This window comes from Sander lucioperca, chromosome 22 (genome assembly GCF_008315115.2).
Source record: "Sander lucioperca isolate FBNREF2018 chromosome 22, SLUC_FBN_1.2, whole genome shotgun sequence".
NCBI classification, from domain to species: domain Eukaryota; kingdom Metazoa; phylum Chordata; class Actinopteri; order Perciformes; family Percidae; genus Sander; species Sander lucioperca.
The window spans coordinates 6,516,724-6,533,088 of NC_050194.1; the positions used below are offsets into that span (position 1 = coordinate 6,516,724).

The window sequence follows — 16,365 nt, forward strand, 5'->3', positions numbered from 1 at the left end:
GTTCAGTTTAGTTCTTAGTAGTTGAATTTTTTTATGTTCATACAAAGTTTTACGCATGTTAAGTTGGCTGAAAATAAAAGCAGTTAAAAGTGAGAGGACATTTATTTATTTTTTTGCTGAGTTTATATTACGTGTAGTACAAATATTACTAGTGTTGCAGAAGATCAACACACCAGATTTTCTATTCTGGTTGGTATGAAATTAATACTAAGTAGATACATTACGTGATCATGATCTCGTAATGATGATCTAGGATTTTAACCATTAACAGAAAAACTTTGCTCAAGGGCCACTTACTGAGTTGCAAGTAAAAGCTCTGCAAAAGCTAGTAAGTCGACCTTGAGATAAGATTTTTGTCAAACTCCTGTTCCCAAAGTCAAGAATAAATTTAGAACTAGAATTACTAGGATTATTTATGGCAACGTTACTGCACACAGTCTGCGGAACTCAGATTTATCCTTGTCTTCTTTTGAATGTGTCAGTAGTTATGGCTCAACAAAGTAGCAGTCCGATTAGTGGTTACAGTAATATTCTAAATAATGTGAATAAAAAAAAATGCACACTCTGTGATTAATTTAATTTGAAACTGAATAGAAAATACACTAAATACAAAAAATCTTGAAAATGTCAGCCAACACTTGCCAGATTTACAGATGTAAAAGATGTAGAAATGATGCTGTGTATTGAACAAAGACGTCCACGGTTGTTTCAGATTTACAGTTACAAATGCAGGACAGAACAAATAAAAGTAGTCACTAAATCAGATCAAGGGGTACCTGGGGCACGTTCAAACCTGACAATACATAGCAAAACATTTATTTAAACTGAAATGGTGGTGCGTTTGACACCCTGCCGCGTGCACAAGTGCACTGCATTTTTATTACCACAAGTTTACATACACGTCTCTGCTGATTGGGAAACACCCACCAAACGAGAGAAAACATACCTCAGAGCTTGGTGTGCACCGTTGCAAGGAAACGGTGCACCGGATTAAACGTGCCCCTGCTTTTCCAAATAAACAAGCAGGGCCGAGACCCTATGTTTTTTAATTATGTGAAAACTTACTTATGAGCAAAAAAAAACAACTAAAAACAAAGTACCACTTTTTTTATATCAACAAACTTCAAACTGAGAATGAAGAAGATTTCCTATGATGAAGGCATCAGATTGTCATTTCTTCCTTCGATGTTGACTCTTTATATCCTCCACTTCTTTCTCTATCATGTGGTACTCTACGGTAGTCTCTGTCAACTAGAAGGGAAAGATTAAATATCAGTTATTTAACAGATTTGGTAAGAAACTAAATAACCATTGAACTGGTAATTAAGTGCACAATTCAAATGTATGAAGCAAGCTTTTATAACAAATACAAGCAGTGTTTAGACCTGTGCTTAACCTATGTTGCAAGCATGGTGATGGAGCCTAACGCCGCCTTCACACTGGCAGTTGAAATCAGCTCCGTAATACGCAATACGCCCCCAGCGGACGTCGTACTACACCGTTGAAAAGCTTCGGAAGCGACTCACAAAAATGGCAGAGAGACTAGAACGACTTATAAGTGTCTGAATGTACGATTCTCTATGACCTCTCTTATACAGATATAAATAGAAAGGCTGCTGCGTGGAGAAAAGTTGCCCAGGACGTTGACATGTCACGTCGGTTAAATGTGATATAGCAGTATAATGTCAATAGTTAAATGTGATATAGCGGTATAATGTCAATAGTTCGATGTCTGATGCTAGCTAACTAATTAGCATTAGCAGGTTTGTTTATCAGTACTATAGCAACGCTGGAATTGTCGGATAGGAACCGTCCGTAGCCTTTCGCAAGAGTTCAATTTTTTGAACGCATCCAGATGACCAACTGACACAATTTTTTTCGCACCGCACTCGTTCGGACCCATTCGCATGCAGTCTGCGAAATGAATGACTTCCGGTCGTTTCGAAGCCGTATCGGAGCTGATTTCAACTGCCAGTGTGAAGGCAGCGTAAGGGTGATAATAGGCATTTTCGGAACAGTTCTGGGGACTGCCTAAAAGGAACTGCCCACTGTGGAGGTTTACCGAGAACGACATACCTTCAAGGGTTTATTTTCGGTTTTGCATTCCCTTCCAGCAATAGGAACGCTAAAGTGAAGTAAGCAGGCCAAGTTGGTCCGCCTCACTCCACGCCACTGGCAGACAGTTAGCTAGCTAGCTTGTCCGTCTGCGGAGCTGGCTAGTTAGCTATAGATACCGTCTGCTGCCCTACCGGCAAAGTAAGCGGCGGGAAGTGAGGCGGAGCGACCGACTACTGCTGGCCATTAGCCTGCTGTTTGGCTTATTTTCAGTAACTTGGGTAACAAGAAAGTATCAAAATCAGAATCAGAAAAGGGTTTATTGCCACAGTAAGTTACACCTACGTGGAATTTGTCTTGGTGAATGGTGCATACCTACACAAACATATTAAACACAAATAAGAAATAAACAAACACAGAAACAAATAGCAAAATAGCTGTTTACCATAGCTGAATGGGTTAAGTGCAGAATGCAAAAATATATATAGTATGTGCAATGGGCAGATGTACAGTATAGTCCAGGATGAAGGTTAGTGCACTAGGGATGGGGGTAGTAGAGTCAATGTCGGTGGGGGTCCGGGGGCCTTGTTGATGAGGCTGACTGCAGAGGGGAAGAAACTGTTTTTATGGCGTGAGGTTTTGGTCCTGATGGACCGCAGGGGAGGGGTTCAAACAGTTTGTGTCCGGGTTGAGAGGGATCAGCTACAATTTTTCCCGCCTCAGCGTCCTGGGAGACGTACAGGTCCTTAGTATGGTGGAATTAGCAGGCTAGCAAGCTAACTAGCTGACTGCTGGCTAGTTAGCTAACGCTAGCTAATTCCGTCATACTTGCTACACTATGTTGTGACAAGAGTGTGTAGATCAAGCATTAAGTTGTTAAATTGTAATCTTTTAGCAGCTGGCTATTTAGCTAGTGGTTAAAATGGCTGTTGCCTGGTGCTGCATCGGCTCATGTGATCAATCAATCATCGACGTACACTCATGTCTGAACCAATAACTATACAAATTTCCTCTTGTGCTGGGAGAAATCCTGCTTTGAAGTAGGAGCTAAAAAAGGCCCTCAAAACAGCTTTCTAAGAACAACAATCATTTGTAGTTCAAGCGGTGCGGACACAATAAAAAGGGGGGGGTATTAGAATACATTGAGATTCTGGTCGTTGTGAAACGTTCCTCTGGTCCGAAAATGCCCAATATCATTTGTCCATTTATACATGAAAAACATAGGTTTATCCAAAGTCACTGCATCTGTCTAAAAGAGATTTGAGGATGAGGCAAAAATAAACTTTCATTTTGCATCTTTAATGCAATTGAGAATGTAAGGGCATTATCAAAGCTACTAGAGTTCTTACCATGTCCAGAAGGACTTCAATCTTAAGTTTCAGGAGATTGTTCTCTTCCTCCAGCTGTACATTTCTTTTCTTAAGCCGCTGCAATTCCCTACCAGACGCATTCCCACCAGATTCTGGTTCAACAAAGACAGAGAAATATGTTTTGGCCATTCAGAGACCAACAGTGATTGATCACCATGGGAAGGTTCTCAGTAGTTCAAACTCATTACCTGATATCCACTGTCCATCTTCAAATTTCCAACTCTGACCGCCAAGGTTCATTGCAGGAGGTCCATACTCAAGACCTAGCTCAATTTCTCTTGTTGAACGATCCAACTAAAAGAGATTCAGGGGTAAAAAAGGAAAAAGAAAACAATAGATCAGTCTGCATGCACACCAAATAAACAGTAACTCACACAATGTTGAGCTGCAGCCCCTTTTTCACAACTACACCTCAGCTGTCTCAAAATAATTTGCTTTTGTTTATCTCTCTTTGTATATCCTCTTTAAGTGACCAGTATAGATAAAATAAGGAATCCATGAGAGATACGGGTGTTGGCTTGACCTTTAGCAATGATGTTGCCAAATAAAAGTAAGTTCTCTAAACTCACCGTGTGAAGGCTGGACAGAGATGCAGATTTGCGAGGTGGAATCTTCTTCGGACTAAATGTGTTCCCAAAGAGCGGCATCTTGAGTGATTTCTTAAGGTCCTTTATAAAAGATGGTACACCAATGGGAGCATTAGTATTTTATAGGTAGCAGTATCACGTAGCCACAGTAACTGTGTTTAGCGTTGCTCATAGCTATATATAAGATCGTAGCTAATGGTACATTACCGAGCTAATGCTAGGTGGCTAACACGCTAGCTACTCATACCTGACATTTTATTGAAACGTGTCAACTGCCTCACAGGTGGGTTAGTAGATGTTTTGTCACCAACAATGTGAATCTTATATATTTACCTCCATACAGACTATCTATTTAAATTCTTAATGTGGTGGTTTAAACTATTTCTCTCCAAACAAAGCCATACTTGCTGCTGCTACTGCGCAAGTATGAAGGTTCCATTTGGGTAAAATAGACAACACTCTGAAATATTGCATACGGCTTTAATATAAAGCAATTGGAAGGGATATGCCAACACCAGCAAGTTTACGACATATAAAATGTAACTCGGCGCTTGAATCTTGTACGTTGGACCTTGTATGTATATTTGAAAAGTCAAAGTCGCATAAGAATAACCTAATATACCCCTATTTGTAGGAGATAATGGAACCATCCGCGAGACGTAAGCGCATCACCATGGTGATCGCGTCACCCGGCCTTTCCAATAATTTTGTATACTTGTGCACAGTTTGTGTATTTAGAGAAAGCAATGAAAAAATATTGTTTCAGAAACTTAGCTTGTCAAAGCTGAGGTTTTAAACGATACAAATACACCACAATTAAAACCGAATTGCATGCATTGCTGATACAAATAACTGTGACCCCGCCCTTCTTTCATACTGCCCCAGTGGCCTAATGGATAAGGCACTGGCCTCCTAAGCCAGGGATTGTGGGTTCGAGTCCCATCTGGGGTGATTGCTTTTGCTTTTAATAAATACTTTTGCTTTTGATGAATAACTATTACGAGAATGAGGAAAAATGTTTCAAGCAATTAAAATTACCAGCATCCGAAAAACAGCGCTTCATCGGCTCTTGAGATAAAATCAGCTGACAGACATGGAGAAACAGAGCATCAAACTGTGCGTATTGCTGAGCACTTTGGCTGCATCAGTGCAAACTTACCGTAAGTAACGTTTCCGCAGCGTATTCAAACATAAAGGAAACTTATTTTAAATCCGATATAACTAAATTAAACCTACTATTGAAAAAAGGCTGTTTGTTTATGTAGAAATCGCGTATGACAAACGGATACAGTTCATGCTGGCACCCAATGTTATATAATGCAACCTTAGTTATATTCTGCTTGTCACTATACCATTCTAATTGACATATTATTATTTAAATTGTAGTTGTTTTTTATGAATGTATATATCTTATTTCATACATTCTATGTTTACTGGGAGAAAACCTTGTACAAACTTAACTATACAATAAATTGGATTTAGTTTCAAATACAAATAGTAGGCTACATTATTATCTAACCCTTGTGGTAGTCTTTAAAGAGCAACATATAATAATATGTACTATTTTTAGATTATTTATAAGCTGTATTTTCCTAATGGTTCATTCTATTGGTGTCATGACATTATGTTACATAATGTGTGTTATCTAACCTCAACCCCTGTAACCCTGTCCACCCTCCTATAATGGTAGAGCTCCAAGAGGCCACTGTGTACTGGGATGCTGCCCAGAAAAGTGTGATCCTAAAGGAGGGGGTGATGGAGACAGAGGGGGGAGCCTATGGTTACTTCAATGACACTCTGCTCCTCTCTGGATGGGGCGTCTTGGAGATCTGCGCAGGTCATGGAGGAATCACACAGGAAGATGAGACCACCTTCTTCCTAGCTGGGTACCTGGAAGGTTATCTCACTGCTGGGTGAGTGTTGCAGGTCTTGTAGTGAACTGCAAATACACATAATTTGTATGAAATATGTAGTTTTCTATCAATGGACAAAATCACCTAAATACATTGTCAATTCAAGCCTGTGCTCTAGATATTGAATCAGAATCAGAAAATTCAACAAAATATATTCTTTTCAAGGGCATGCTCATAGATAAACATGTCATAAACATGTCATCCCCCATAATGATGAAGCATCATTTCAGTGATCAGTCTCCATAGGTTAATGCCTGTGGGCATCTCAGATGTTGAATATGTGTAAATATTAGAAAAATACTCATAATCAAAAAAACAAACGAAAAAGAAGGCCTGTAAAAAATATAGTAGCTGTTGTACATTTTCATAAAATGTAACACAAATGCCAATTGTATGTATAAAGCTGAAATATGTTTACTGCACATTGTTTTACATCATTGGATTACATCCCCTGAATTCTTTCTCTGCAGACAGATGTTCAGTCATTACTCCAACATGTACCCTCAACTCCTAAAGGATGAGACGGTTTTGAATCCCCTGAAAAGGTTTTTAAGGTACAGTCTCATCTGTTCACGTTCAGAGCTTACACTGCGATTAAACCAGAAATTGGTCTAATAATGGCTTTATCATGTCTTTATCATGTCTACTCTTACTGCTCCAGAGGTTCCTCTCTTTAGCTACAGAGAAACAATAAAACCTGCAAGCAAGGAGAGTTTAATTATTCTGAGTTTTCATGAAGAGCTATCATGTCTAATGCTTTTTCAGAGGCCTTTTCGCCTGACTAAATAGGTTTCTTGGTTGGCAAGATATTGATTGATGAAATATTGTCAGATTCACCAGTATTGCCAAAACACTAGTCTATGCTAAATGCAAAAATGACATTTGTGCATGCAGTGCTTGTCGTAATTAAGAATTTAGATGCACAGCAAAATCAGGCAGCAGATTTGAGAAGCAGCCAAATGCACTAATTAGTGAAAGAAACAGCCCAAAGTGGCTCTCAGCTTTCTGAATGTTCCACAGCCAGCAGGACCAGTGGGCCAGAGAGCAGGTGAGACTGAGGAGATACAGCGAGCCCTTGTGGCAGCATCTGGGACTGATCCTGGCCCAGATGGACGGACTCCACGCTGGAGCTGCACAGTGGGCCAAAAGCAAACGCAGAGAGGTGTGTCAATGTGTGTGTGTGTGTGTGTGTGTGTGTGTGTGTGTGTGTGTGTGTGTGTTGGCGAGATGGTGAGAGAGTTGTCACAGTATCATCTCATTCATCTCTGCCACTTCCAATTTCCTCCCAGCCTCTCTCAGCATTCGCCTTGCAGTTTCTGAATGGTGTTGGCGACCTCCTGGACCTCGTCCCAGCTCTGACGCCCCGCTCCAACTCCTCCACAGGGGCCGGCACTTTCAGGATGCCAGGAATGGGCCACTGCACTGCTCTCATCAAGGTAAGGCCAAGCTCATTTGGCTTGAGCTGAAAGGAGAAAATTTGGGAAGCCTCAACGCCTAATTCGATTTATTGTGGGTCCTTGTGCATGGGGTTTTCTCTTCTGGAGTGTGTGAGTGCGAAAGGCCATTGGGAGGAGGATATTTTCTCTTTCACTCACGCTCATTTCGGCAAAACAAAGTGCAAATGGAATGAGGACACTGAGTGAGTGCTGTCAGAAATACTATATCATTTGGTTTGAATTAATAAGATATCATTTCTTCTTATCTCATTTGATTACAGGGACCTTAATGTTGTTATTATGTTAACATTTTCTAATTAGCACTAAACACAAAGTACAGCTGATGGGAATGTCATTCGTTCGGCAGGTATTTGGTCATAAACCAAAGTATTGGACAAATTAATTTAAGAGTGACCTAACCAGTCCATTGTTTTAACCCTCTCTGTCTCCCTCCTCTGTATCCAAGGTGCTGCCAGGCTTTGAGAACCTGCTTTTTGGCCACTCTAGCTGGTATACGTATGCAGCCACCATGCGTATCTATAAACACTGGGACTTCAGGGTGTCTGACACACACACCGCCACTGGAAAGATGTCGTTCAGCAGTTACCCTGGTACACACACACACTCGCACAAAGTACGGTATCACACAACTGCACAGGACTACATATATTGTAATAGATCATCAGACGACATGGCATAAGTTAAGTGTTTTCTGAGTACATGACCTGCATTTTGAACAGTAGAGTTTGTCAACCAACAGTGCAGCAAAGCAGTTATCTTGTAAAAGCTCTGAATTGTGCTTGTACACTGACATCAAGGACTTTATACCAAATCCTCAATGTACATTCTCTACTGAAAGTAATTCTTCTGCTAAGCACACAGCTTAGTCAGTGACATCCACCTGCAGTGTGTGTACAAAACAGAGCCGTGATGAAATCTATCCCTTCATTGTCGAGTCAGAGGAGGTGGAATAATTTTGTGGGCAAAGATTTGCCAAGTGGTCCAGGCCATAAAAATCCTCTTACAGGCTCCATTGCTATCAGAACACAAGTGGTTTTAATGCACTATTTTTAGAGGCCGGCAGGCCAAGGATATCATTTCACCATGTTAAAACGAGGAGATGAAATACACCCCTACCACTGGAGGTGATGTGTGACCCTTGCAGCCTTCCTAAACTGCTTTCTCTCTGACAATGTGAAACACTTAGCACACACAGCAGGACAGGGCCAACGGAACAAGAACAGATGCAATACAAATACTTTATGTAGAGGTGGAAGTGAGGGTAGTGGAAATATTCCTCTGCCTATGATTTACATTATTGATAACAGCAGCAGTACTGTAAATGTATTATTAAAGGTCCTATGTTATGCTCATATTCAGGTTCATACTTGTATTTTGGATTTCTATAACATGTTTAAATGCTTTTAGTGTAAAAAAACCACATTATTTTTCTAATACTGTCTGTCTGAATATATCTGTATTCACCTTCTGTCGGAAGTGCTCCGTTTTAGTGCCTGTTTCTATAAGAACCTCTCCAGAAAAAGCCCAGTCTGCTCTGATTGGTCAGCGTTTTCCGGGTCATCTGCGCTCTGGGAGTCTCCGCACCGTCATTGCAAGCGGGGAATGACTGTAACGGCACTGTAGCAGCACTTTTTATATATATTATATATTTGTGACATCACAACTGTACGGAAGTCCTGACGGCTCGTTTAAAGGCACCGTCTCTGAGTACTCTGTGGATTGAGCGTTTTGATTCACAGTATTTATATAGCACCTCGACCTGCTTTATAATCTAAAAAGAAATCTCACTTTTTACAATATAGGACCTTTAATAGTACCAGCATCAGAATTAGTACTAATAGAAGTAGTAGTAATGGTAATATAATGGTAGTAGCATGAATATTAAAAGAAGTATTTATTCTTCCTGTATGTAGTAAAAGTAATATACAGTAAATATACACTTGTTAGCGGTAAACTGCTAGCCTGGCTAAAACTTTTTAAATTTTAAGTTGCTGGTAGACACCTACATGCAAGCTGTACGTTGTAGCTGAGGATAATAAGTGATCTCAGACATTCCATCTCTATTATTATATTATTTGTCCTAAAACATTGTCCCCTCACTTCCTCTACCCTTCGTCCTCCTACCCCCTCTTCCAGGCTTCCTGATGTCTCTGGATGACTTCTACCTGCTTGGCAGCGGCCTGCTGATGACTCAGACCTCCATCGGTGTCTTCAACGTCTCTCTGTTCTCCCAGCTGGATCCTCACAGCCTGCTGGCCTGGCAGAGAGTCCGCCTGGCCAACAGCCTGGCGCACAGCGGAGAGGAGTGGGCGCACATCTTCTCCAAATACAACTCAGGTGAATTCCTGTTGATGTGAGGCAAGGGGGTTTGTTTAAAACCAGAGTAGGCGAACCAGAGTGAGAACAGTTGGTACATACTTTTCAAACACATAGAAGGATTTTGTTTCTTCAATTGAACAGAATCTATTTTAAACCTTTAAATCCTTCCAGATATTAAAATGTCGACTCCATCACACACTCTTAAAACCAAAGAAATGCCTGACAAACTACTGATGCATGACTACTGAGTGCTAGCTGACAGTAGCCTACCAGGTGTCAATACATAGAAGCTGCATACAGACTATACACAAGTGCAATTTAAATAAACAATCCAAATATATCCAAGAACAAAAAGTCGGGGAATCACCAACGTTATTACAATTAATTCTGAGGGGGACATAAATGTCTGTACCAAATATTATGACAATCTGTCCAACAGAGACATTTCAGGAACTAAACCACTGGCTATGTCATGTTTCCTTAGATATTTAACAGACTCGCAAACAGACCATCCTTCTCATTACACTAAACTTGTGTTCATTAACCAGCTGCTATGATCTTTCACGTCATGTTGCTATGGGAGAGGCATAGGAGAAAAGGACAAAGTGTTCTTGAGACCTGCAGTCCTGTCATCTCCCAGCAGCTCTGCTCTCATACTCCCCCCGTCCTGCCAAACTGTTGTGATGGCCTGCAGACAGTTAAAACGAGAGCCTTTACCTTTGCCTGTTTTTTCCTTTTATGTGGGGTTTATATGGGGGGGGGGGGGGGGTATATATATGGGGTTAGGATTTAGTGCTCTGTGCAATTCGGTAACTCCAGAGCCAGAAGTTTGTCGTGTTTCTTCCTCTCGTATCAGATCCCTCAGGCACATGCAAGACTGTGCATGTTGTTTTTCCTGTGCCCATCATATACTAATAGCAATGCAACTAGATAATTGGTCTTTTATTAGATAAAGTCACCCTTGTGTTGTGGTGGTTTTGATTGTGTTGGCCCAGATCATGTATGTTTTATGTTCATCATACTTTAAGTACATTTTAAGATTGATTTCCTTCCCTCTAGAAAGTCGGAACTTCAAGTCAATACAGTATTAGGTTTAAGTAATCCATCATATATATATATATATATATATATATATATATACAGTGCTGCTCATAAGTATTCATACCCATGGTCAAGTTGACTAAAAAGAGGAATAAAAAAATCATCTTTTGGAAACTGATCTTAATGCCTTAATTTAAAAAATGAGGAAAAACCAATTTTTTTTGTGAATGAATAATGTATTGTAAATAAATAAATGTTCTTCCTTAAAATACAGGGGCCATAATTATACATACCCCTATGTTAAATTCCCATAGAGGAAGGCAGATTTTTATTTTTAAAGGCCAGTTATTTCATGAATCCAGGATACTATGCATCCTAATAAAGATCCCTTGGCCTTTGGAATTAAAATAGCCCCACATCATCACATACCCTTCACCATACCTAGAGATTGGCATGGTTTTATTTCAGTTAGCCTAATAGCTGGTTTGATTTGCATTGAGAGATGATTTTATGGAAGGTACCCCATGCCAATGGGGTACCCGAAAGTCCTGTTTGTTTGACCCATTCACCACCCCAACCTGCCGCCTTACGAGGAAATTTGGTGGCTCTTATATGTCACTTTACTTCCTGCTTTGCTCCCGTCATAACTACTATGGCCACTAGAGGGCACGGTCACTATAAATGGTAATATAGGTTGTAATTGCTGCTTGAACAAACAACCATTGGGAGCGTTTCTCGGGGGAAGATAGTCTCTTTAATATTAATCATCTCTCTGTGTTGAAGGTAGTAACGTGACACAAAGTGCAGTTGCCTGTAATGTTTTTCTGTATATGTTAAGGGGTGTAATACTTTAATAATTTCCACTGAGCAGCATGCAGTCTTAAAAAATTTAAAGTGATACTTTTTTAAAAATTTTTTAGTTAGTTTGAAAATTCACAAGTTGAAATGATGTTGGAAATTTGCATCGCAAGTCCTGAAATTCGCAATTTCAAATCGATATTGAAAATTCCTCATACCAATGAAACCACATTGATTCATCACAAACATTTCCTGTGTGGTGTACCTTAAGCAGGCTTCAAACCCACGTCCCTTAGTGGCGTCCTTCTCCACTGGACTATCTCCAGTGTTTAAAAACTAGGTTTACACACAGTTTGTCTTTTTCTTCTGCCCCTTAAAGCCTCTTACAGTTTTTTCCAACTGCTTCCACACAAAATCTTTTCATGTCACAGGAGTTTTGAAACCTCTCACTCAAAGTGCAAAACTACACACCAAATCTCCAAAACCATAAGCTATTTCTCAGCCTTTCACTCAGTTTTCTATTTTCAAAACACTACACACAATTCTCTACCTAAGACACAAAAATCTAACATGAAGTGACTTGCTTTACTTTTCGAAACACAACCAATCAAAATGCTACACTTATTTACCAGGGCACATACGCACTCCTCACATGTGCAAACACATTATGCTAACTGAACACTAACCAATCACTGCTTTAGTATAGGCCTATACATAGGTCAAAGGTCACATTACCTGTTTTGAACAATTGATGCCAAAAATAGACAGAGAGCAAGGGGAGGAGGAGGGAGAGACAGGGGACGACAACGAGGAGGAGGAGGAGGAGGAGGAGGAGGAGGAGGAGGAGGAGGAGGAGGGAAGAAGAGGAAGAAGGAGAGCCATCTCTAATGAGATCAGGGCCACACTTATTCATAATGTGATCAACCACGGATTGACCAATGAGAGAAGCCCATCTTGAGTAGCTTTACAGTGGCATCCATACTGCATGCAACTGTCTAATGACTATTTCAGCATTACAAATCAATCAGACTTTGTTTTGGACAAAGTGCATACAATCCCCCCCTCCCCTGCCCTGACACACAAACACACAAACACACACACACACACACACACACACACACACACACACACACACACACACACACACACACACACACACACACACACACATTCTTTATTCTAAAAATGATACCTTTGGTTTTCTTGTTTCATGCTACTGTATACAACGCTGTGCTACTCTTACAAACGTAATGTTTTGTCCAATAAATATTTTCTGTTTACTGTTACATTACATTGTTGTTTACAGTGCACTTTTCAACCCCTCTCAGCAAATTACTTTCCCTCTACATTGTAAATGTAGATATAAGCCTATGAAAGACAAAAGACCTTTAGATTTAGAACTCTAACTCTAAACTCTAAAAATGTACTATTATGAAAAAAGTGTTGTTGATGCAAATGCTTAATTTCGAGATGTGTTTATGGCATTTTGAATGTAGTGTTTGATTTTGAAGGAAATGTGAGGCATTTTGCATTTTGTGTGTGCAATTTTGGGAATTGTGTGTAGAGTTTTGAAAAAAGTAGACATAGCTTTGAAAACATGTGTAAGCAGTTGGAAAAAACTGTAATACCCTGGTGTTGTGGTGGATTGGCTTGTTTTGGCCCAAGTCATGTATGTTTTATGTTCATGCATAGTTTAAAGTAAGTTTTAGGATTGATTTCCTTCCTTCTAGAAAGTCAGGATAAAGTCAATACAGTATTAGGTTTAAGTAATCCATCATACTGGACATTACATTGTAGAAATGCAGACAGTCTAATTTTACCTGATGGTGTGTTCAAGGATGTCTTGACATCTGATATTCGGCAGCCAGCTTTAGGAACTTTTAGCCAGACTAGCAGCACAGCTCTAGGAATGACAAAGTCGGTCCATCACTTTGGTACAGACTAAAATATTTCTCAACAACTATTGGATATGGATACAGTATATGGATTTCAGTGACACTGTATGCAGACATTCATAGTCCCCATAGGATGAAGACTACTGACTTTGGTAATCCTGTGACATTTTTAGTGCCACCAGCAGGTCAAATCTTTTTAATTCATCCAATACTTGACGTAACATTTTAGCTCAAAGCACAGAAGGTTACAAAGCAGCCGCCTAGCGCTGCTAGCGTGGCTGTAGACTCTTCTTTCTTCTGTATTTCTATTCCAACAACATAGCTCCTTTTTAGCAACTTCACATCTCAGCTCAACTGTCAGAGTATCCTAGAAAGTGGCGGCACAGGCAGTTCTGAAGATTATCCCTGCTTGCAACTGTAGTACCACACAGTCATGTACTGTGACCAATAATAATAATAATAATAATAATAATAATAATAATAATAATAATAATAAAGAGAGCAAATTGTTCACTGTGATGGTTGACCTATTTATAAAAAGTCTCTCCAAGCTGATTTTAGTGCAACCACTGCCTGCCCTAGAAAACTAACTTTGCTTTGGGAAGTGGCAAGCAGATATGTAAAGTATGTGTAAATCATGTGTGTGGTTAAAACATGCAAAACTGTTTAGAAAAGTCCTTTTAGTATGAAGTGATACTGACCCATGTTGAGTCTCTGTGTCTGTAAGGCAGGAACCCGAGCATGTCCCCCTCCTCTGTATTTTAGGTACATATAACAGCCAGTACATGGTGGTGGACCTGAGCAGGGTTTCTCTGGGTCACAGTATCACGGATGGAGCTCTGACTGTGGTGGAGCAGATTCCCGGGAAGGTGATGCACTCTGATCAGACTCGAGCTTTATGCAAAGGTGAGAAACAAACACCTATCTATATACTGTAGATTGTTCTTGTTTTTATCCAGGATGGCTTTTTTAGGTGGTAATGTGTCTGGACAACCTCCACCTTCAGTGTGCTACATTTGGCAGGTTATTGGCCATCCTACAACATACCATTTCATGTTGAAATCTACAACCTGAGTGGGTACGGTGTGATGTGGAAGAGATACGGACAGGACTTCTCTTACGACCTCTGTCCCCGAGCCAAAATCCTCCGCAGGGACCAGGCCAAGGTGTCTGACCTTGGCTCCCTCAAATTCATCATGAGATACAACAGTAGGTGAAGCAATAACTCTTGCATTAATCATATTTTCTATCTTTTCCTGAACTCAAAGGGCTTTAGAGATGTGACACAAAACACACATAAAAAAATCTGTTACAGACTACAAGAGAGACCCCTACTCCAAGGGCCATCCATGTAAAACCATCTGTTGCCGTAACGACCTGAGACTAAGGAGACCACATCCAGGAGGTTGCTATGACACTAAGGTAAGAGGCCATCAAAACATTAGTGCCAGGATTAAGTTTACAATATGCACTGTAAAAAGTAGAAAGTAGAACATGCTATTACAAAAGTATTGTGCTGAATTCATAGCTGCATGTACAGTATGTGTTTTTGTCTAGGAATAATATGGCCTTTTGTTCGATATTAGTTATTGGCTATAGCCACCACATTTGTGTTTCCAAATTCCTTTTCCCAATTAAAAAATTATCTTTTTTTTAGCTGTTTAATAATTTTGTTATATTTTTTGTTTAACAGGACTCAGGAAGCCTCTACAGCCATGCTAGCTATCGGCAGCTAAATGCTATCGTCAGCATGCTTACATGCTCACAATGACAATGCTAACTTAATGTTTAAATTAATGTAAAAAGTAGGCCTACTAACTTTTTTTCAATCCAAGATGCCAGAGGATATGTACACTGGGTTACCCTGCCTGAAAGAGCTGCTATGGACATAACTTTGTTAGTCTGTAGCTTTTCTTCATACTTTGCTGTTCCACTCTTCACTTTTCATTTCTGGCTTTTAAAAGGTCAGATTTAATTTCACCAGGAGTTTTAAAATGTCATACCACATTAGTTCAACCCAAACTTTACAAGTGACGTGCAGGTTTTGAATGACTAACTTCCATTAATGGCAACAGAAATGCCTTCATGGATGTCTATTTAATATTTGAACCATATTAAATGACTTCCCTTTTCTTCCTTCCTTCCCTCCTTTGTGCCCTTCTCACCCATATCTATCTCATGGTACAGGTGACGGACTACAAGATGGCTGTCCAGCTGGCCGCAGAGGCAATAAACGGCCCCACGACGCAGGGCCTGCGTCCGTTCTCATGGCAATCCTTCAATCTCACGACTCATCAGGGTCTCCCACACACCTATAATTTTCCCTTCCTCACTATGAGACCCACACTGCATCGGCCCTGAGAGCACAGAGACAAAAAAAAAAAATCCATCTAGGTAGAACAGGTCATACTTTCCTGTTCAAATCAAGAACAAATGTACTGAACACCTGAGTCCTGGTGTGATTACTGGGCACAATGTAGAAGCTTGGCAAAATATGATAAAAAACAAATCCCTTTAATTTGGTCCTATAAATTATATAATTGAAATATAAGTACAGTTTAAATTCTTAGACAGTGCATCATCACAACTACGAATAGGTTGTTAAAGGGTTAAATACAGACACGGGACCATTTTCCATTGTCAATATGCAATCCATTTGAATTTAGTGAAACTGTCATTTATTTTAAAGCTGATGAATGCCAGTCTGAGTTAGAAGGACACCGGCTTGATTATTTGTTATAAAACTATTTACTAATCCATTAATACATAATGCTAAAATGCATTTTGAAATCAATTTTGCAGATTTGTCCTTGGATGTCCTTATCTCACTCATCACTGTATATAATTCCCTCGAAGCACTGTTGAAAACAAATTATACATTATTATAATATAATTGCAACAATTACACTGTATAATGTATAATGCACTTA

The 16,365-nt window shown here is 39.8% G+C and overlaps 2 protein-coding genes and 1 non-coding gene across 6 annotated transcripts; 2 read left to right on the forward strand and 1 right to left on the reverse strand.

Moving 5' to 3' along the window:
- Nucleotides 1–560: 560 nt before the first annotated feature.
- Nucleotides 561–5,339, reverse strand: cby1 (chibby homolog 1 (Drosophila)). Of its 3 annotated transcripts, none has more exons than XM_031297964.2 (5): nt 5,172–5,339; nt 3,995–4,093; nt 3,614–3,719; nt 3,405–3,517; nt 561–1,251 (listed from the first exon to the last, which is right to left on the reverse strand). In XM_031297964.2, exons 1-5 carry the CDS (start codon nt 5,202–5,204, stop codon nt 1,171–1,173), a joined length of 432 nt encoding a protein of 143 aa, XP_031153824.1. In that variant the 5' UTR covers nt 5,205–5,339; the 3' UTR covers nt 561–1,170. The 3 variants fall into 3 exon arrangements, with proteins under 3 accessions (XP_031153824.1, XP_031153825.1, XP_031153826.1); XM_031297965.2 differs by lacking the exon at nt 5,172–5,339 and adding an exon at nt 4,346–4,463; XM_031297966.2 differs by lacking the exon at nt 5,172–5,339 and adding an exon at nt 4,260–4,460.
- On the forward strand, nt 4,891–4,963 carry trnar-ccu. The gene has a single exon. It is a non-coding gene; the product is annotated as a tRNA-Arg (tRNA).
- Nucleotides 4,909–16,242, forward strand: LOC116048743 (phospholipase B-like 1). 2 transcript variants are annotated; one of them, XR_004104728.2, is made up of 11 exons: nt 4,909–5,172; nt 5,703–5,925; nt 6,396–6,479; nt 6,946–7,087; nt 7,215–7,361; nt 7,828–7,972; nt 9,519–9,719; nt 14,201–14,341; nt 14,459–14,648; nt 14,751–14,857; nt 15,623–16,242. XR_004104728.2 is itself a non-coding variant. In XM_031297948.2 (11 exons), exons 1-11 carry the CDS (start codon nt 5,106–5,108, stop codon nt 15,794–15,796), a joined length of 1,617 nt encoding a protein of 538 aa, XP_031153808.1. In that variant the 5' UTR covers nt 4,909–5,105; the 3' UTR covers nt 15,797–16,242. The 2 variants fall into 2 exon arrangements, 1 of the variants encoding a protein (XP_031153808.1); XM_031297948.2 differs by having other exon boundaries at nt 14,459–14,644.
- The last annotated feature ends 123 nt before the right edge of the window (nt 16,243–16,365 follow it).